The sequence below is a fragment of the Meriones unguiculatus genome, chromosome 14, assembly GCF_030254825.1.
Source record: "Meriones unguiculatus strain TT.TT164.6M chromosome 14, Bangor_MerUng_6.1, whole genome shotgun sequence".
In the NCBI taxonomy this organism is placed as follows: Eukaryota; Metazoa; Chordata; class Mammalia; order Rodentia; family Muridae; genus Meriones; species Meriones unguiculatus.
This window is the reverse complement of record NC_083361.1, coordinates 27555695-27577252: the sequence shown is the minus strand read 5'-3', so window position 1 is coordinate 27577252 and position 21558 is coordinate 27555695. Positions and strand designations below refer to the sequence as shown.

The following is a 21558-nucleotide window of genomic DNA, read 5'->3' as shown; positions in this document are numbered from 1 at the left end:
CACCCACTGCATGACATGACTGGAGTAGGGGTGTGCTCTGCCAACTCTCAGAAGGATAAGAAGTCAGGACAGAGCATGACTGTCCAACCAAACAAATGGTTCTGTCATGTTCACAGACAGACTGGCAACCTGTGACCACCTGGGTGTCTTACCCTCTCCATGCTTCTGCTAGGCCAGCAAGAAAATGGCGCTCACAAAATGCTCTGCCTGAAGGTTTATACGAGTGTAACAGACCTAGCACAAGTCAGTGCTAGCCTATTCCTGGCATATACTGGGGGCCGAATAAAAGTAAGGTGCCACCACTCACATTATAACCATTACCACAAACACGAGCAAAACCGAAACCATGACTATCACCACCATTCCTACCACCGTCACCGTAACCACCACCACAACACCACCCAAACCACAACTACCGTAACTATCATCACTAACACCAACCCACAACCAATATTATCACCACTATCACCAAAACCACAACTACCATTACTGCTACCACAACCATCACTACCATCACCACCACCACAACCATCATCATTAGCAAAGCAGCCAGCAATATCCCCCAAACACCTCCCTTCCCAGTTGTGCTAGTGTAAAAGTGTAAGCACATGTGCACACAAGTAAGTTTGCAGGCACACTGGGGGTTAGACTAACGGCCTGCTGCTTGAGTCTGCCTGTACTCACACTTTATTTGACCATATAGTATTTTGAAACTTTAGGGATTTCACAGAAGCTCAAAACATCTTGAACTGTCTTTAAGGTGGGAAGTGCAGCTAGGAAGCAGACACCCCTTCCAGAGAGAGAGTGGGTGTGGAGTGAAAAGAGGAGGGATTTGGGTGGAGGCATGAAGAAAACCATGTTTAAGGTCTGAGGTAGAAGGATGAAGAGAGAGGGAAAAAAGTGTCTCTTGGAGTAGAGAAGGCAGGGGGTTGGGGAGAGAGACCAGGGCCAGAGGGGAACCTCAGGAAAAAAAAAAATCCTGTGCCCTGGACTCAGCAACAAGCAGGCCCCAGGGAATTTTCTAGTAGTAAGAGGGTGGAGAGGCAAAGATCTTGACAGGATTGCAGGAGATTGATAAAAGGACAGAGCAAGCTTGCCGGACTTCTGAGACTGGCCGGAAATGAGAGGCTGGAGTGGGCTGGAGGCCGGGCCTCCCGTATACTAAGAACAGATGGGACCAATCCAGTAGGCGAAGCCAAGAACAGGGGAAAGAGAAGACAGCGGGCCGTATTGGGGGCAAGAAGTGAGAGGGTGCCGAGTCCAGCTGAGGTTTCATCCTGGAGAGGAAATGGGACAGCTGCCTCCCTCTGCCTCCCTCAGCTGCCTCTGTGACAGGGGAAGGCTCACCGCCCAGGTACTGGCCAGGCTGGAGCTGGGCTCACGCGTCCATCCACTCAGCAGGCATCGCATGAGCAGCCACTGCACCCAAGGAGAGTTTCCAAGAACAAACAGACAGAGCGCTGCCCACATCCCAGTCCTGGAAAGAGACAACAAAGTAAAAGGGAAATCAAACCACTCATTAGAAGGTTGAGCTTTCACTGGGAGACAAAAAGGGGACAGAGCATGCTGAGCTTGTAGCAGGGCAGTTCAACGCTGAGAAGGTGACATCTGACCAAAGCTCACCAGCAACAGAGCAAGGCTCCAGGGACAACACTGAGTCGCAGATTCTGGGACTGGAGGGCCGAGGTGGTGCCCGCCTCAAGTCCTGAGGGGGACAGCACAGTGTAACACAGCAGGAGCACAGCCAAGGGACAATGTGAGGGACCTAAGGGCACAGAGGCCACAGGGATAAATTAGATGGGACTCCTCCGCCTTACCTCAGAGTAAACTGAGAAACCTTGGGGGAGTTTGAGCAGGGACAGCACTCTCCAACTTTCCCTGTTATGGACTGATTCTGCTGACATTCTGAAGGGGTAGGACACAGGAGGGAAGGGCTGGGGGCCCAGCTAGAGACTTTGTTTTTATCATCTACACAAAATGTGATGGGGCCAGGCCCAGGGCAGTGACAGGGAGGAGACTTCATTCCTGGTACAGTTGAAGGGAGACCCTTCAGCACTGGCAGAGGGCTCTGTGAAGGATGAGGGTGGTATCAAAGAGGCCGTTGTGGTGCCAACCTAAGCCACCTTAGCTTCAGGACTGACTAAAGTGGGCACGATGCCGGGTGGAGCAGGTGTTGGGGAAAGTGAGGAAGGGTTCACTTTGGACTTGCTGCATGCGATGCGTCCACATGGAGAGGTCAGGTAGACAACAGGAGACACATGTTTAGATGCAGGGGAACAGTCCAGGCTGCAGACACAAATCTGGGAATCCTCTGTGCCCAGGGTCATTGAGAATCATGCCAGCAGGTGAAACCAGAGGCCGAGCATAGACAGGACTGGCACAAGAGGGTAGGAAGCCGGGCAGAGCTGTCTGGGAGCTGAGGGGAGCCCCTTTCTGGAAGGGCGGGGTCACAGGTCAGTATGTGAGAACTGGAGGGCTGTGGGGACGGCTCAGTGGTTAGAGCGTTTGCCATGCAAGCATGAGGACCTGAGGTCAGATCCCCAGAAGTCCACAGAAGTGTCAGGTGGGAGTGGTGGCCCTCTGCAATCACAGCCCCCGAGGATGGCAGCAGCGGCCTCCACAGTAAAGTGGCTACCAAGACCATCCAGACCCCTGAGCTCTAGGTTGGATGGTGAGATCCTGCCTTCGTGAAGAGTGCAATCAAAGCAGAGTCTGGCTCTCAACCTCAGGCCTCCATAGACACATATGCATACATACATATATACCCACACATGTGTGCACACACACACATGTAAAACCATCCATCCATTCCTCTGTATACACCACACACACTAATGAAAATGAAACATTTTGGGGGTGGGGGTTGCTTTTATTTTTGTGTTTTGTTGTTTTGGGTTTTTTTTTTTTTCAGTTTTCTGTTTGTTTGTTTGTTTGTTTTCGAGTCAGGGTCTCACTGTGTAGGTCTGGCTGGCCTGGAATTCACTATGTAGACCAGGCTGGCCTCAAAAATTTACAGAGATCCTTCTTCCTCTGCCTCCCAAGTGCTGGGGTGAAAGGCATGAGTTACCATGCTTGGTGGAAACTTTTTGTTTTTAACAGCACGTTGGCAGAGGCAGTTTGAACAATGTAGTCAGAGGCTTCTGAGAGCATCTCAGCACCTCCCTCCAGGTTAAATGGGGTGTGGGTGTGTGTGTGTGTGTGTGTGTGTGTGTGTTCATGCTTTGCACACAGCAGGAGCACCCTAAGCATTGGGGCTTCTGCTGGGCTGAGAGCTGGCCCTCAGCAATGGCACAGAGGTTGGGAAGGTCTGTCCTTGAGTGTCCGAGTGGACCAAAGGCTCTCTTTCCAGCATCCTACCCAGACACCTGGAAGAGCGAGCGCCCTGAAAGGACCGTGTGTTCCACCCTCTCTATAGACCCTGTTCTCTTGGCAGATGAGCCCACCTCTCCCAAGAAGCCAAAGAGTGTCCCTGAGCCCAAGCCCAGAGTCTCGGAAGTTGAAGCCACCTCTCCCCGGCCCTCTGAATGGACTTCAGTGAGGATCAGCCCTGGAGAGGATGCAGTCGGGCAGGACGTGCTCGCTGTGCGTGTCCTGGTCACGAGTGAGGACAGCAGGTATGCCCAGGTCGCTGAAGGACAGAGGCAGCCACAAGGCAGGGGGCAGAGGGCCAGGCTGCCTCTGGGATCTGCTTTTCTCTCCACTGGGAACCCCTGGCAAGAGATTCTCTGGGCCTGTTTCCTCATCTGTCAATAGGGACTGTTACAGTGACTTGCCTCTAAAGGAGCTGTAAGACCCAAAGAATTGACTCATGCCAGACATTGCTTGGTGCATAGTAAATCTGATAAGGCTGTGTAGTCATTGTTTTCTCCAAGCTGTGAAAGGCCTGGCTCCACTGTCTTCCCCCAGGAGCCCACCGTCATGTAGGCACTGTCTAATAAGTGACACGTGTCACAGGGAGAGAGGCTCCTGGGCCCTCCCATGCTAAGATGTGATACATGGCGATAGAGAGGCGGAGGTGGGCAGAGAGGAGAACACAGTTCCTGTGCACCCGGCACATGATTCACACCAACTGCTGTTATGTGGAGAGCAGCCTCCAGGCCTCCCCAGGCCTCCCCAGGCCTCCCCAGGCCTCCCCAGGCCCCACGTCCACTGAGCACATTCAGAGAAGCCATCAACAGTATCAAGTGCTTATTAATGCCTAGATTCTGAGTGTGTGGCTGTGACTCGTATACCGGGTGAGGACTCCACTATCAGATACCTTCCCTACCTGGGTAGATAGCCAGGGAAACAAAGAAACATTAAGTAAGAAAAATGCCAGCCGTGTGTCAGGCAGAGAAATAAAATGGAGTTGTGTAGGGTTGGGATGGCTACCTTAGGCTGGATGGCCAGGAAAGGTACCAGTCACTGAGTCCCACAGTGATAGAGGGCCAAAATGGCCCCAGAAAGAGTGGGTTACTCTCTTTCATCCCATGTGGGTCAGAGCTAAGGGGCCTCTGTGAGACCGTGCTGGCCAAGCAGGGCTCACCTAGATGGGTTCTGGATCTTGCTGGCTGTCAGCTGGAGCAGTGGGAATGGTATATGAACAAAATGGAAGGTCAGTGTGGCCAGAAGCCAATACGGGGGAAAAAGGAGGGATTGTACTGGGAAGCTGGGGTGTAGTTCAGTGGAGGCACCCTTACCCAGGATGTACCAGACCCGGGTTCAATGCCCAGCACCAGAGGAAAGGAGGGAGAGAGGAAGGCAGGGAGGCAGGGAGGGAAAGCTGGTTAATTGGTTATGAAGAAGATAATGAATTTATGTTTTCTTCCGGGAATAATTGAAAGAGTTAAATTCTAAATGACACATCATTAACAATTTTAGATATCTACAGGCTCTGGTGTGGAGAGCAGAGGAGACAGGCTGGGTGACAGTGAAGGCAGGGAGACCTGGGTTGGAGCCTGGGGCTCCTGGGGGTTGGGAGGACACAGGTCAGAGCCATGATGATAGACTTGCTGATAGTTTAAACATGAGGGGAAGAATGAGCACCAGGGCACACACACCCCAAACTTGACTTGAATTGCTGAATGGATGGTACAGACATCCATAGATGCCTCTAGGGTGAGAAAGATACAAGTTATGGGAAAGCCGAGCTCTCTGTATTGGACCCATTGGCTTTGGCTGGGTTCATCTCTGTGCTGACGCTGAGTCTGCAGTTGGCCCTTAAGTCTGCAGTTTCCTTTCCTACATGCTCATCCACACAGCCATGCTAACAGAGGAAGGCCACATGTCTAACCTGTGGTTTAGGAACTAGGTCCCTAGAGATAAGCATATTTGGCCTCAAGAGCTAAGCAACTACACTCTTATTGATCTTTGTTGTCATTTGTGGGTTGAGTTGGGTTGGGTTGGGTTTGGGGCAGAGTCTCATGTGGCCTTGAACTCACTATACAGCTAAGGCTGGTCTTAAAATCTTGATGCCCCGGCCTCTACCTCCAAAGTGTTGGAAGTTCAGGTGTGTGGCACCACACTGTTGATGACTGAAAGCAGAGCTTTGTGCCTGCTAGACATCTATCAACTCACCCACACCCCTAGCCCTCGAGCCATGGCGTGGGAGGAAGGAAATTGAGAATAGCCTTCATTAAAGGGGCTCAGGAGGGGCTGGAGAGATGGCTCTTCTGTTAAGAGCACTGGCTGTTCTTCCAAAGGTCCTGAGTTCAATTCCCAGCAACTACGTGGTGGCCCATAACCATCTACAGTGAGATATGATCCCTCTTCTGGTGTGTAAACAGAACATTGTATAAATAATAAATAAATAAATATTTAAAGTGGCTCAGGAGGCCTGGGCTGGGACCTTCCTCCTGTTCTGTGCAAACTGTAGTCTTCTGGGACTGTCAAGGCAAAGCACCTCAGGCTGGGAGCTTCATGGAAATGTCTTCTCACATTCTGGGGGCTGGGGTACGCTGTATGACAAGACTATTTTCTGGGAGATGCACCATGTCTATCCACCCCAGATAGGAAACCCGTAACAGACCAAACTACAGACACCACTGAGGTTTACCTTGGTGAACCATGAGTTTTGTTGGGGCTCCCTACAGGGATATGGGGGAGGGGTTACCTCAGGAGCAGAAATGGCTCAAAGACAGCTGCATCACGAAAGCCCACCCCCAGTGTGGGTGGCTGCTCACAAAGCTGGAACCTGGAGCACCTTGTACAGCCTGGAGGCAGCTCAACCAGTTGGAGAGTGTCCTTTCCATGTGCCTCTCCTGGGCAGCTCAGCTGGTTTCTGCTCCTTCTGGGTACTCTGGTCTCAGAGCCTTCTTTGCAGCTCAGCTTTTCTGAGTCTTCTTGGATGCTCAGCCCCCTCTCTCCATCTGAGGAGGATTCTTGCTTACTCTGGCAAGGAGGGAGGGGGTCTAGTGTATCTGGTCAGATTCAGGAACTTCCTTAAGAATTGTGAATTGTAACCTTCCTGCTTAAGGAGCTTCCCTGCAGGATGGAATATATCAATATCACAGGAAACTGTCACACAGGTATGAGATGAAAGGGTGGCAGAGGAGAATTCTCTTGGGGACTCTTAGGGAAGGATCTGTCTCAAGCCTCTCCCTGGCTTATAGATGGCACCTTCCTGTTTGCAATGGCAGCCATCTTCTGTGTACATTTGTGTCCCAGTTTCTTTGTATAAAGGGCACCAGTCATAGGATTAGGGCCCACTATAATGGCCCCATCTTAAATCAAACACTCTTTAATGATCCTCTCTCTAAAAGCAGTCTCGTGCTGAGGTATTGGGGATGACCCTTTTGGCATAGGAATCTAAAGAGACGTAATTAAGGGCATGACAGAGCTAAGTCTGGGCCCAGACCCAGAGGCAGCTGAGCTGACCCCCTTGCTCCAGGCCCCAAGGACTGTCAGAAGAGGGATGAGCATAGAATGCGGAGGGCAGGGGGAATGGATGTCTAGGGCTCCCGAGCCACCCTCCTCTTCCTTCTTCCAGCTCTGATACAGAATCCGACTACGGCAGTGTCGCAGGCCCCTGTGCAGAGGCTGCTGAGGAAAGACCCCCACCTCCCGAATCCCCACCTCTCTCAAAGCCCCTAACCCGTCACACCTCCCTGCGGGAGCCCCTCACCCATCCGGTCTCTCTGCTACACCAGGAGGATCCACGAGTTGTGCCTGGTGAGTACAAGGCCCATGAGGCTTCACTCTAGGACACAGAGAGGGAGCAGGGACCCCGAAATCCCCAGGGCTGGAATCTCTGCTGAACAAAGTCATATGTGGGAAGCAGGAAGTTATGGACTCTGTCTCCAGAAGCTTTGGATCCACGAATATGATAATGTCTAGTAGTTCTGGGCTGCTATTGGTTGTCACTGGCTGTTGTAGATAGGAAATCCAGGTCTCCCTTGCCTGGAACAGCTCCTTGGGTCTCAGGGGCCGCTCTGGCATTTCTTAGTCTTTGAGAGAAGACTGTGCACACCCAATCTTGATCTGCATGGTAATGAAGGTGCTTTTTCTACCTGGAACTCCTCCACAAATGGCCCCTGTTCACCTCTAGGCTGACGTGAGAGGGGAGTAGCATGCAGTTCTTTCTATGGTATGCTATGGGCCCGTGAGCAGTATGGCCAGGCCTGGCAACTCCACTCCGTAAGCTCAGACCAGCTAGAAACTTACCTTTCGTGTCTCAGCTCTTGACTCAGCAACGTGTAGGCAAATCGGATGTCGTCCTACTTCATGGGGACCCTGGCAGGGCCTGGGGAGAAAAAACATGGTAATAGAAATCTGCCGCCTTCAATAGCCAGTGAGAGCTGCTGCTTAGCTTGTCCTGCATTGCCCTCTGGTGGCCAAGAGCAGGATTTCCAGCTGGTCCTCTCAGCAGTGTGGGGTTTTCCCAGAAGACCAAGCCTGGAAAGACCTGGGCCAAAACAAACAAACACAGAAACTTGCAGAGACATTTCCCAGCCTTTGCAAATCTGATTCTAACCTTCAGTGTGAGCCTTTAAAAACTAGGAAGCAGGCAGACATGGTCTGTGGCTAATGCCTGTAATCCCCAGAACTCTGAGTTAACAGCAAGATTGCCACAAGTTTGAAGCCAGGGCAACCTGGCTTCAGGCCAAGACCCTATCACGAAAACAGAAACAAAACCCCAATCCTAAGCCTAACCCTAGCAAATGGGAAGTCTGCCTGGCATTCACCCCGTTCTGTGCTCCTCTTCTTTCCTCAGTAGGACTTTAAGCAACTTACCCTCAAGTTGTAAATCAGAATTATGTGTTGAAAGAGAAAGCTTCTGGATCAAGAATAACAGAGCCAATTTGGGAGGTAAAGACTTCAGAGAGCCAGGACATAGTTTTAAACAGCCAGTGCCATGAAGAAAACCTGGAGATGGTTATTCTCACTATTAGAGAGGGGAAAAAAAAAAGAAACATTTTCTTATAGATGTGCTCAGACACAATTTTTCCCAATGCTCCTCTGCTGTCATGAGAAACACTGGCCAAAAACAGCATGGGTTTATTTGGGTTATGGGTTATAGTCTGTAACTGAGGGAGGCCAAGGCAGAGACTCAAGACCGGAACCTGGAGACAAGAACTAGAGCAAAGGCCATGGAGGAACGCTGCTTACTGGCCTGCTTCCTCTGTCTTACTCAGCTTCCTTTACTATAGAGCCTAGAGCTGACTGTCTAAGAAGGGCACCATCCACAGTGGACTGGGCCCTCCTGAATGAATTAGCAATTGAGAAAATACCCCCAAAGACATGCTCACAGGCCAATCTGATGGAGGGGATTCCCTCCTCCAGGATATGACTAGGTTTCTGTCAAGTCTGCAAAAACCTAGCCAGTGCAATGCTTAACTCCACAGAAAGCTTCTGGTTTATGTCAAGTCAATGATGTCGAGAGATGCCTTAGGTCATGCCCTTCGCAATGGCTGCTGGTGTCTGCTTTTTTAGGCATCCTGTGCTGGCAGGGAAGAGCATGGCAAAACCAGACGCTGTGATGCATGGGTGGGCTCCCAGAAACAGAACGTTTGGTCTTGACAGCCCAACTTCATTCTACAATGAATTACTGGGCAGATAGAAAACTGCGTAAACCATGTGGCTTTCAACCATTGGTTGATTCAGTCTTTGGTGGTCATGGTGATAATTGACAGACAAGCCCCAGTGCAAATGTGACATTTCTTCCATAAATGCCTCGGCTACACCGTCCCTCCCCTACACCTTACTCTGCCAAGTGCTTGAGTGTTGAAGGCTTGGTCCCTACCTATTGACAGTTAATTAAACCATGAAGGGGCTAACTCTAGTGGATTAACTTCTCAATGAGGCCATAGATGAACGGCCCATGACAGTGTGAGGCCTAGTTGGCACAAGTAGGTGGGTGTGTCTCTCAAAGGCACAACCTATCCGCCAGATTCTTCCTCCACTCTCGCAGCTTCCCAGTGGGACAGTTCACTATGTGATGCTCTACCTCACCGCAGGCCAATAGGAATACGCCCAACTGGCTACAGACTGAGCCCTCTGAAGCCCTGATTCTGCCTTTAGTTAGTCTGCAGTGTCATGCGTCAAAGTGATGAAATAAGCCCATCATTTTCTCAAATAGCGCAGAGCAAACCCCACTAGCACATCTCAGGGGAATGTCACCAGCCGAGATGCTCATCTGCATCACTGCCTCCCGGAGGATTTAGGGAGCCTGGGTGAGAGCAGATACTGTTTTCAAGACTCCTGGCCTGTACAGCCATGACCTCAGCGATGTTACCCACAACAGCCACAAGGGGAGACAAAACCCTCTCTCTCCATCTCTCTAGGCGTCCTTTTCATTTGGTTGTCTCCAGTTTTATCCTTTTACAATACATGAGTAAAATGTAAAGAGGTAGTGGATTTGATGGTCCTTTTTCTGTTAGGACATTTTACCAGAGATGGTCAGGACTGCCTTGGCACACCAAGGAACCTCCCATACCCTCCAAGTTCCTCAATACTGAAACTTCCTGAGATGAGGGTGGAAAGCAGCTTAAATCCCTGCATTAAGGAAACTCCAGAAAACACTCCCTTAAACTATCTGTGCCTTGATCACCTTTCCATTGCTGTGAAATAATAATAATAATAATAATACAACTTAGACGCAGACAAGACTCTGGCTTGTTTCAATAGAGTGTCGGTCCCTGGTCTCTTGGCCCAGCTGCCTTTGGGCCTGTGGTGAGGCACTGTATCACGGTGGAGAAAGCTGCTCACTTAGGAGCATCTCAGAAGTAAAAGGAAAACCAGAAAGGTGCAGGGCTCTCATGTTCCTTCAAGGTTGCAGGCCCAGCATCTGAATTTCCTGCCATTAGACCCCACCCTCTGACCCCACCTCCCTCAGCACTACAGGCTAAGGGACCAAGCTTCTAACACAGCAGCCCTTTGAGGACACGAAAAATCCAGGTCAGGGGTTCCTATAAATCTGTGTGAAAGCAAAGTCCCAGACACCCACCACCCGAGAGCCAGGGCCTGTGGGCCCGGAACAAGATCGAGCGTCTGCATTTGGCAGAATCCCACGTGCGTCAGGGATGCAGGGAAGCAACCCTGTGCTTTGGGCATCCCACAGGGCAGCTTCCTGGCATACCTGAATGAAGAAGGTGCCCAAGCAGCTAAGCGGGTACATCTAATTCATTGAGTTTGTGGGCAGAAACCAATATGATTTAGGAGGGCAATCTGTCCCCAGGTTGTTTCAGCCTAAACAAGTTGGTATTCTTCATCTTTGAGCAATCACGTGACTGCTATAGGTCAGGAAGAACACTGCTAGTGTGTAACAAGGAAATCAGACCAAAGGCTGGCTAAATGCCTGCGTTCTACTCCTTTTCCCAAAATAGATTGTACACTAAAAACGCTCCTGTAAAACCGGTACAAAGTGGGGCCAGAGAGATAGCCCAGAAGTTAAGAGCACTTGCAACTCTTGCAGAAGATCCAGTTTTGGTTCCCAACACCTACATAGTGGCTCACAACTGCCTGTAACACCAGATCCATGGAAAATGACACACTCTTTTGACCTCCGAGGGTACCCGGCATGGACATGGTACACAGACATACATACAGGCAGATACTCACGCACATTGAGAACAAACAAACAAAAACCTACATACAAAGTTAATCAATATACGCAGAGCACGAGCTGGAGAGAAGGGAACCGCTATGCTCTGGGCGGCTGACACTGCTCAGCAAACCATTGCTGTAAAAGCTACTTAGGAATTTCTTTTGCCAGATGTGGATGTATGCACCTGTAACCCCAGCAGTAAGCAGTGGGAGGAGGGTTGCCGCTACCCTGAGGTCATCCTGGTCTGCACAGGAAGATCCAAGCCAGCCAGTGCTACACAGTGAGACCTCATCTGAACACAAAGGAAGAGGAAGGAGAGGGAGGGCTGGATAGAAAGAAGAAGGGAGGGAGAGAGGCTGTCTCTCTTGCAGAGAGTTTGCTGTGAGATCGCATCTCCTAGGCATGTCAGATGATGTACCCATACGTCTCACCAAGACTGTCTAAACATAAGCTGTGTGAGGACATCAGCAACCAAAGTAGACGGGAGAAAGAAATGTGGCCTCAACCCTTCACAAAGAACTACAGTCAGCTAAGGAATGCTGAAAGGAAGAAGAATACTCTTCCCCTGGGAAGAACCTAGAAATTGATTGTGCAATACCAAATGGCCAGCCCTGAGAACACACATACAGGTAGCATTATGCAGACAATGCAGCTTATATTTAGGAATGTATATGTATATAGGACTGCAACAACAATTAATGAAAAAACAAGAGGCCATGAATTTGAAAGAGAGCAAGGAGAGGTATATGGAAAGGTCCAGAGAGAGAAAAGGGAAGGGAGGAATGATGTAATTATATTATAATCTCAAAATTAAAAGAAAAAAAATGCTGCTCCTCACTTGGGCCCATGGGATAATATAGAGCAAGGGAAACCTCTGGCCTTTAGGCTTAAATTTGTAATTGTCTTTGTCCAAACTTTGGGCCAGACCCCGACATGTTAATCACTTCAGGAGCGTCTATGTCAAGCCAAGTGATACCTGCCCTATCTCACCCACCCTCCAAGGCTGAAGGCATAAAGAAGACAGTAATCCTGGGTTTTCTTTTAGCCTTTATAGTGTTCCATTCAAAAAATCCAAAAGAGGCCAGCAAGTTTCCAGTCAGTGTGCTAAACCAACAGTCAGGCCTTAGATCCCAGAGCCGCAGAACCTGGCAAGCAGGTCACACAGTCCGCCAGTTGCACTCATCAGAAGGGCGTGGCTTGTCCTCTCAAGTATGAAAACTGCTTCTGGTCACCCTGCTGAGCCAGGGAGAGCGCTGATTAACCAGACCACACTTGGGCTTTGACCTCTTGCTGCTTGACCCAGATCTTTGTCTGTTAAATCCAGAGTGCTCCAAAGATGGGCTCACATGCCTGTTTTCTGCTCCGGTAATGATGCTGTTTAAAACCTTCCCTGCATTTCCATCATGACTTCTCGTTTTCTCTAAGACAAGCTTGACTTATGGGAACACCATGGCTGGGGCAACTTAGAGAAGGAAGGGTTTGCTCGGGCTTCCGGTTCTAGAGGGATGAGAGTACAGCGTGGCAGGCAGGCATGGCAGCCAGAGCAAGAAGCCGGGCACTCACATCCTCAGTGGCGAACACAAAGCAGAAAGGGAACTGAAAGTATAGTGAGGCTGTATATTCTCAATGACACACTTCCTTCAGCAAGATCACTAACAGGGGGCCAAGCATTTGACTACCTAAGCTCGTGTGCCTATATCTCAATCAAACCATCACAGAATCCACAGAGTCAGGCCTCTGGCCTAGGACTCCCATTATTTTATGACCTCACTATTGTCCTTGCCATGGTACAGTTGTGCCTGAGCTCACCTGAGCCATCAGGTCCACTGTTTCACAAGTTTAAAGCAGGCACCCGATGGAGCCAGAGGATCCTGTCCTGAGAAAGGAAGCCCAAGGTAGTGGCTGACATGGCGGAGCTGGAGGTCAGCTCACCAAAGCAGGGGGTGAGGTGAGATGTCTTGGCTTCAGAGGGTTCTGTGTTCAAACCTTCCCTGTCCATTCCCACACATAGACAGACAGACAGACAGACAGACAGACAGACAGACAGACAGACATACGCGCACACACACACGTATCTTCTTCCCTGTACCTCCCCATGCTACCTTCTGCCCCTCAGATGTGTGCCCGTGCACCTCCTTGCTTTGACTATGATGGCAGCACGGGGGCCTGAGCATTAGAGCCTAGCAGGGGAACAGGATGCATTTGGATCCCACACCTCTTCTCAGGGTCGGAACGGCCAGGGCCTCTCTGCTCAAGGCCTAGCCAGGCAGAGGGGAGGCACACAGAGTGCTGCAGACGTGCTTCCACGGGAACCCAGCTTTCAGGAGTCAGTTCTCACCTTCTGCCCTCTTGAGCCAGGGTCTCAGGCGTTGCTTCTGTACAGTGCACTCCAGATCAGGCAGGCTGTCAGTGTCCCGCTGATTCTCCCATCTACCACCGTTTTCCTTTCCCTTTCCTCCCTCCAGGCCCTCCTATATACCCCTCCTTGCTTTTCTCCTAATTCATGGCCTCTTTTTTTTTAATTGTTATTATATGCATATATGTGTTTGCATATACACATATATTCCTAAATATAACCTGTTGTGTTCATATAATGTTACTTGCATGTTTTCATGGCTGACCATTTAGCACTGGACAAACCTTTGAAGCGGTCTTCCTTGGGGTCCTAGGACCACCTTTTCCCACTCCCAGCTTTTTATTTGGGTTTCAGGGATCAAACTCAGATTATCTGCTAAACCATCCCCCTAGCCTCCTGTATAACTATTTGATGAAGAATGAATGAATGAATGAGTGACTGACTGAGTGAGCGAGTGAGTGAAAAGTAGGATGGGGGTCAAAGAAGTTCACTGTGATAAGCGGAAGTGTCTCAGTCCATCCTAAGCGGTTTGCCTGCTAACTTTTGGTGAGCAAGCCATAGGAGACAAATTCCTCCCCTGCGCCAATTAACAGACTCCTGACTCCCTGCCATCTTCCTGCCCCTTTCTGTTTTTCACCACAGCTCTGCACCGGACCCACAGCCTCCAGACTCCAGCTCCAAGCAAATACCAGAGCTGGAGAGGAGAATTCCAGTCCAGTGAGTCATGAGCAGGGGGACGGGTGCGTGGGGGCAATTGCTCTCATTCCTTACATGGTGTCTCTCTGCCATAGCCTGGGATACCAGGGCAAGGCTTGATTTCCACTGCTGACTAGAAACATTGCCAAGGGATCTGGGAACCCCCTCCCATCCCTCTCCCCCTCCTCTGAAGTCCCAGCCTTCAGCCAACCAGAGCCCAAGCAGTCATGAACTCTAAGCCTGAAATGAGAAAGAGGAATGCTTGTTCTGTCCCAGAAACTGGGCTAGATCCCCCTTTTGGATCCATTCATTGTGACCAAGGAATGAAGGTGGCAGCTTGCACTAGAATGTGAGTGTAAACACACAAACACACAAACAGTTTGTTTCTTCTAAGCAGATCCTGGGTGAATTTCAGAGCTCCCACAAGAGGTACAGTGACCAGGCACACACCGTCACACAGCAAACATAAATTCTTCCAGAACGCTTGAGGGAGAAGCTGAGGTTCCCTCTGCTTTGAGCCCCTCGCCCCTTCAGCCCGCCCCCTCCCATGCCCACATTCCACCTCCAGCCTCATTCTACCCCAGGCTGACCCAGCACGGCCTTGGGCAGGAGCTCTTTCTGAGTCAGCGTGATTCCCAGCCAGTGAGTCATTTGCCGCCAACCCCCAGACTCACCACCTCTCACTGTGTCTCCCTAGGACAAGGCGAGCTTCGGAGCTAGGCCAGGGCTGCACACCTGGGAACAAGCTAAGACGATGCTGGAATCATCTGAGCTTCCCAGGGTGGCAAATGTGACAGGGCGGAGGGAACTAAGGTTTTCCAGGGTGCTCTCATCCGGGGCCTAGCGCTTGAGGAGCACCAGGATCCCGCTCTCAGGACAGTCCTCCTGGCTGCCGGGCCATCCCAACGGTCCTGAGTATCACCAGCATCAGGGGGCTCAGTCTGTGCTCAGCAAGCTCCCAGCGTGGGGTGAGATAGGAGAGTGGCAAACAGCAGGGACAGGGGTTCTAGAAAAATAAGACAGAGTTCTGCTACTCACCAGGTGAGGTCTGGGGACAGACCTGGAGGCTTCAGTGTCCAGTTATTAATGAATTTAGGTGGGTCTTACATACGCAGTAACGCTGGGTGCGGACAGGGCTTGAGCTTGTCATTTCTATGACCTAGCAGGGTCAAGGCCAAAGGAGTACTTGTGTATGTGTGAGAGGAGGAAGGGATGGAAGAAGAGGGTTGGGGGGGAGGGGGTTTGAAGGCTGGTTGGCACAGCAAAACAGCATACTAGCTCAAGTTTGCAAGCTGCAGCCCCTAGAGGGCACTCCAAGACTTTGAGAAGTCCTTCTTGGCTAGAAAGCAGTGACGCCTGGACTCCAAGTCATCATGACAACTCCAAAAGTTATGAATCCCTGTGTGCTCCAGAATAAGGTTTGTCAGCAATAGGTTATAGAACAGAGGCAGCCTCTCCAAGCAGAGCATGCTTGCAGTGACCTGCACCACCAGGGGAAAAGGCCACCATTGCAAAAAGGCCAAGAGGAGGTAGCACAAGGAATTGCTCCAGGGGACACAGGCTGTAATCCTGTCCCATGCCTGCTTTTCAGCCCCTTTGACATAAAAGGACCTGAGAGCCCACAGCACTAAGATCCTCTGCCGGACAGAGGACCACGGAGCCTGGCTGGGACATTCCACAGTTCCCCATCAGGCGTGGGAAAGGAGGACTGAAGTAGACAAAGAATGAGCTTGTAAGCTCAAGAAACCCTGGCTGCAGTGGTGTCCCGCTCCCCATGAAAAAGATCAAGGGTCTGGCGGTATCTTTGCTGGATACCATTTGTGTGCAAGAGGAGGGAAATGGATGTGATTCATGCTAAGCCAGCATTTGCCTACATGGTGGTGTGTAGGTTTTAAGATAAGGGCATGGGATAACTTGCCTGTGTCCATTGTAAATGTGAACAGACTGGAGTTCTGGGGGTCTCCTTCACTATCTTTTAGAGAAGCTTGAAGACAGGCCCAGTCTCACAGGAGAGGCTTCCCATCTCTCCACTCCTCACTGGCCTTTCTTTCGCCTCCTGGAGTCGTGTCTGGCCCTTGGGCAATGACTTGGCCCAAGGACAAAGACAAGGGAGAGACTGGACCTCCATGTCTCTGTCTCAAGCCCTCCACAAGTTCTGGCTTTAAGTTAATGTGTAAGGACCTTGTGGCCAGAGACCCCACAGCATGGGCGGGGCCTGGGAGGAGAGAGAGGAGAGGAGAATGGCTTCCGGGTCACCATCTTGTGGATCTCAAGCCTTTTCTGTCTAGCTTGAGTCTCAAGGTGTCTCTGGCCCTGTGTCGCAAGGTCCCCTGTGACTCCTCAGAGGAACAAAGGGATAGTCTGTGAAGCTGGGGGCACTTTTGAGGCTACTTAAGGAGCCTGATTCAGCGGATGGCAGAGAGAGGAGAGTGAGGGGGCGAGGAAGAGGGGGAGGAGGAATTTGGCAGGAATTTAGTAACTGGGGGCAGGAAGCAAGACAATGGACTGACTCACAAGTTTTGCCTTTTTAGGCTCGAACCATTATGTTGTGGGCTGAGATGGGGTGCGGGCGATGGGCTGGAGGCCAGCCCTGCCCTGCATCAGCTCCCGGCAGCTGATGACTTTCTCCCGGGTTCTCCCTGTTGCCCACCTTCACAGCAGCTGTGTTCCCCCTGTTACCTTTTCCCTTACAAACATCCTAAGGCGGAGGTGGAGTACCTTGTGGGAACTCACAGAGCACGTGTGTCCAGCAGCCATCTTTTCAGAGCCCACATCTGGTATGCACTGCCTAACATGTTAGCCTTTGGGTGAGGGGAACAAGAAGCAGACTGGAAGGCCACCAACATCCCCCTGAAAAAGGTGTGGACGCTTCTTGGGTGGAGCTAACTGAGGCTGGGCTTTTCTCTCCGGCTTGTGTTTCCAGAGATCCTCCACTCTGTCATTATGTTCCTTGAGTTTGTTCAGAGTAACAAAATCACAGTTCGAGTACCTGAGCAGCTGCCTATCACCTAGAGCTTTGGGGAAACTGAGGCCTGGGAATTGTGTTGAACTAAGAAATGAGCTAGAACCTGTTGGTTGAACACAGGATGGGAAATCTGAATGGGCCTTCACAGCAGGGAGTTGGGGTAGCTATAAGAGAATGAGTTGGTGAGACATCGGTCTGGGATGTGCCTGAGGAATGCTGTTGTGGGCCACAATGGCTTGGGATGGACTGAGAATGAAGCACAGAATATGCCCATGACAGACTGTGTACTTTTTTTCTGAATCTACCTGAGTACAAGTTATCTGAAATGCTCCATTCTGGAGATGAAATACCTGATGTTACAGACTTAAGGCTACCAAGTTGGAGGAGAAGAGGGACAGGGGGTGTCAGCCTGAATCACTTCCCGGGCTGCACTGTCAGAATCCTGCTCCTGCAGGACAAGGTGACTTCAGCTGCCCACAGGTCAGAACCGGGCGCCCTCCCCCCGCCCCCCCCCTCCAGAAGGCAGCCTCGCTCCTTTCTCGCACATCTCTGAACAGATAGAGCACTTTCTGCCTGTTCCCTGAGCCACAGAAATTTGGCAAGGACCCATTAATTCTGTGTGATTCAAACAGTAACCTCCCTCCCTTGGGTTCTCATAAAATCTCAAGCTAACCACCTTGTCTGAGAGCCCCCCGCCCCATGCCCCAGGACCACACATGTGAGAGGAAGAGCCCATTTCATTAGGACCAAGCATCTAGCCTGTCCTCGCCCACAGCTAATGGTCTGATGTCTTGTGGAAAGGAGCCTTGGATGGTTTATTATGGAGAGACTTAGTACAGTCCCAGCACCTGCCTGCCATGGCTTCAGGGAGGAAGCATTAGCAGGAAATGTCTGTCTCCAAGAAGCACTCTGTGGGTTGTGTCCTCATCTCCTGGGGAACAATCTTACAGAAGTCTCAAGTGGTAACTTGCAGGACTTCTCCTCTTAGGGCCCTGCTGCCAAGTCCCAAGCTATGGGCACTAGGAACTCTGAATCCGTCCCCATCATCCTCCCTCCTAAAACTGAGGGTCCACCCTCAATCTCCTCTTATGTTAAAAAACAAGGCAACAACAGAATATATTTTTCCTTGATAGAGTCAACATCCATGAACCGAAGAACCCCTTCATCTCCAAAAGAGCCTCCTCCTCCTCCTCCTCCATCTTTGTCTTCCTCATCTTCACCGACATCTTCATTTTCTTCAGCCAGTGTACCTGGGCTCACTACAGATAATTCCTTGCCTGCTCAGGTACGTGCCCTCCAGGGCCCTGCCCAAGAAATGGGAAAGCCGGAGCCAACTGTCCATGCACCTCACTAAATCAGCGGTCCTCAACCTTCCCAAGGCTGCGACTCTTGTTCCTCATGTTGACTCCCAACCCTAAAATTATTTTGTCACTACTTCATAACTGCAATTTTGCTACTGTTAGGAGTCACAATGTTAAATATCTGTGTTTGTTTGTTTGTTTTTTCTTTGTGTAACTTTGGCTGTCCTGGACTCACTTTGTATGCCAGGCTGGCAGCGATCTGCCTGCCCCTGCTTTCCCGAATGCTGGGATTAAAGGTATGTGCCACCACAACCAGCAATATCTGCATTTTCTGATGGCCTCGGGCAATGCACCTGTCTGCCTCCCGAGGGGTCATGACCCACAGATTGAGAACCACTGTTTTAGAGCCTCAGATGGTCTTTTGATAAGGACTTCGGGTAGATGCCAGCAGGTTCCAAACAGCCCCTTGCAAGGAAGAGTGACCTTTCTGAAACTTCCTTCTGACTTTGAGTACCTAAGAGCGGGAGAAAGGAAGAAAGTGATGTGTCCATTGACACTCACCTGCCCCTAGACATAAACACGAGGAGCTGTAAGTAACTGGTATTTCTGCCCATCCCCCACAGGTGCCAGCTTACAACTTTCACTCCCCAATGGTCTCCAGAGGTGATTTCAGCCCCACTCCAATCTACCTCAGACGTGCCAGGGCTCAAGGGATTTCGAAGCAAATCCCTTTCTATCTCCCTCACGGCCCCATGCTGGAGAACACGGAATATGGTCTGCTGAGCCCTGGTGGAGAAGGCCTCAGAAGCTCTGGGGACACGGCCTCGAAGGGATGCCAGGAGTCACAGGCTCCTGGGAGCACCAAAAGCATGCACAGAGATTCCCATCCCATTACAGGGAAGGACCAGTGTGTGTCCCATCAAAACCCAGGAGAGGTGAGGGAGGGACCCCGGAGGGAACAGACATGTGGCCCAGAGCCGTCCAAAGAAAGGAAGCTGGGCTTGAAGAAATTAGTCCTCACTCAGGAGCAGAAGACCATGCTGCTAGACTGGAATCACCCCACCCCTGTGCACAAGGCTGGGGAGCAGCTCCCCCAGGAAAGTGCTGCAAATCACAGAGGCCAGAGCCTGAAAGCTGCAGTCTGCTCCTCCACCCTCTCCCAGGCCGGGAAAGAGAAACTGCTACCCCAGGCGAGGACTGTGGGGGAGGTTCGAACCCCAGCGGTCAAGTCTCCACAGGAGAAAGAAGTGCCTCCGCCCAAGTCCCCCCTGAAGCTCATAGCAAATGCCCTCCGAAGGTCTCTGAACCGCAATTCTGAAAGTGGGAAGAAGACCTGCTCCAAACCAGAGTCAAAAACCTTGCCTCAAGGCCAGCCGCATGCCTTCACTCGTTCCTTTAGCCTCAGGAAACCCGGTTCTAATAAAGATGGGGACCAGCAGTCTCCAAAGAGATACATGGCCAAGAAGGCTTCTGCCTTCTTCTCTCTGGCTTCCCCAACATCTAAGGCTGCCCAGGCCTCGGACTTGAGCCCTCCTGACCCCCTCCTCCGCACCCGGAGCTTGCCCAGTCGACACTCCAAGATGTCCTTTGCAACATCCCCACCCTCAGGCAGCAAGACTGAAGATGTCCCTACCCTCCTGGAGAAAGTGAGTTTGCGGGATGCCAAGTACCTTCCAAATGAAAGACCCTCGAGTAATTCTTCCCATGGCTTCAAAGATAAATCCTTTGAGAGTTTTCTCCAGGAATGCAAACAAAGAAAGGACATTGGACACTTCTTTAACAGCCCCGTGGGGCCACCGGGGAACAAAGTCCCGTCCTTGGAGAGGCTGGTACAGCCTTTTGGCAGCACCTCCATGGGGCAAGTGTCTCTTTCTTCTTCCACAGGGCCAGATGCACGTAAGTGTCTTTCCTAGAGGGTAGACGGGTTCGTGTGGGGCAGTCAGTGGATTAGCAGGCACACAGGCACTTTGCTTCACTCTTCCAATTCATTCTGACAAAAGTGGGGAAGCTTGGGACCAGCGAAATGGCTCCACTGGTCTCAAAGGCTCTTATTGCCAAGCCTGAAGACCTGAGTTCCATCACTAAGACCCACACGGTAGAAAGGGAGAACCAACCGACCTCCCCAGAGCTGTCCTCTGACCATCCCATGTGTGTCCCCCTTCCCCAATACACAAAAAAATGAATGGAACTGGAAAAAAAAATTGGAGAAAACTTGAAAATGTTCTAAGAGAAATCTGAAAAAAAATGAAATTAAGTTATACAAAGAGATACCATTAACAATAATCCTACCAGTTTCCTTCTGTGTGACTATGTGAACTTTTTTACCAAGATGTACATACAATTGTATATTCTAAAAAAATCAACGTTATAATCTAGGTGTTATCCAGATTATCACAGATTCGATATAAATGTGATCTAAAAGAGTGTGTCATCTTATGACAGTGTTGTCATTTAACGAACCATTATTTGATTATTTAGCTTATAAGTATATATGTAATATATATTTACATATGTACAAATATATTTGTAGGTGAATGTATTTATACCATATGGATGGTGCTGGTTGGATATTTTTACACATGTACCTTTTTGTTTCTTTTGAATTACTTAGCATTTTTCTGTATGTTTGATTACTGATGAAAATAGAGACTTTGTACATTTCAATCTGGTTGTTGTTAATTATTTAACTAATATATTGAAGAGACAGAGTAATCAAACAGTACGGAAATACCTAACACAAAGCAGAGCATTTATTGTTTCTGCACCTTAGCAAAATTAGTGTGTTTCTTTAAGGATGGTTTAAACACAAATGTGACTTCTCTTTGCGTGTGTGTGTGTGTGTGTGTGTGTGTGTGTGTGTGTGTGGTGTGCTTGTACACTCTAGTCCAGAAGAGGTTGCTGGGTGCCCTGGTCAATTACTCCCTGGCTTTTTGTTCCCCTGAGGCAGGGTCTCTCGCTGAGCCGGGAACTAGGCTGGTAACCAGCAAGCCGCTACGATTCTCCTGTCCACTGCCCTACAATCCAGGACTGCAAAAGTGGGCGCAGCCCCGCACGGCTGTTCACGTGGGGGGCCTCACATGTGCATAGCAAGCAGCGAGCGTTCTCACCACTGAGCTCTCTGCCCAGACAATGATTTCTCTTGTCTGAATTTCTCTTGTTGCTTCAAACAAATTGTCATCCTGTTATTTTCAGTTTTCAAAAGTTCTGTTTTTCTTTA

General features: G+C 50.3%; 1 protein-coding gene across 1 annotated transcript in view; it reads left to right on the top strand.

The window, feature by feature from the left end:
- Positions 1-21558, top strand: part of Mical2 (microtubule associated monooxygenase, calponin and LIM domain containing 2) — a 179683-nt gene that overhangs the window by 130683 nt on the left and 27442 nt on the right. The window contains exons 26-30 of the mRNA XM_060367025.1: positions 3434-3614; positions 6968-7149; positions 14022-14096; positions 18174-18325; positions 18965-20237. Coding sequence (XP_060223008.1) covers positions 3434-3614; positions 6968-7149; positions 14022-14096; positions 18174-18325; positions 18965-20237 — 1863 coding nt within the window. The remainder of the gene's footprint in view (positions 1-3433; positions 3615-6967; positions 7150-14021; positions 14097-18173; positions 18326-18964; positions 20238-21558) is intronic.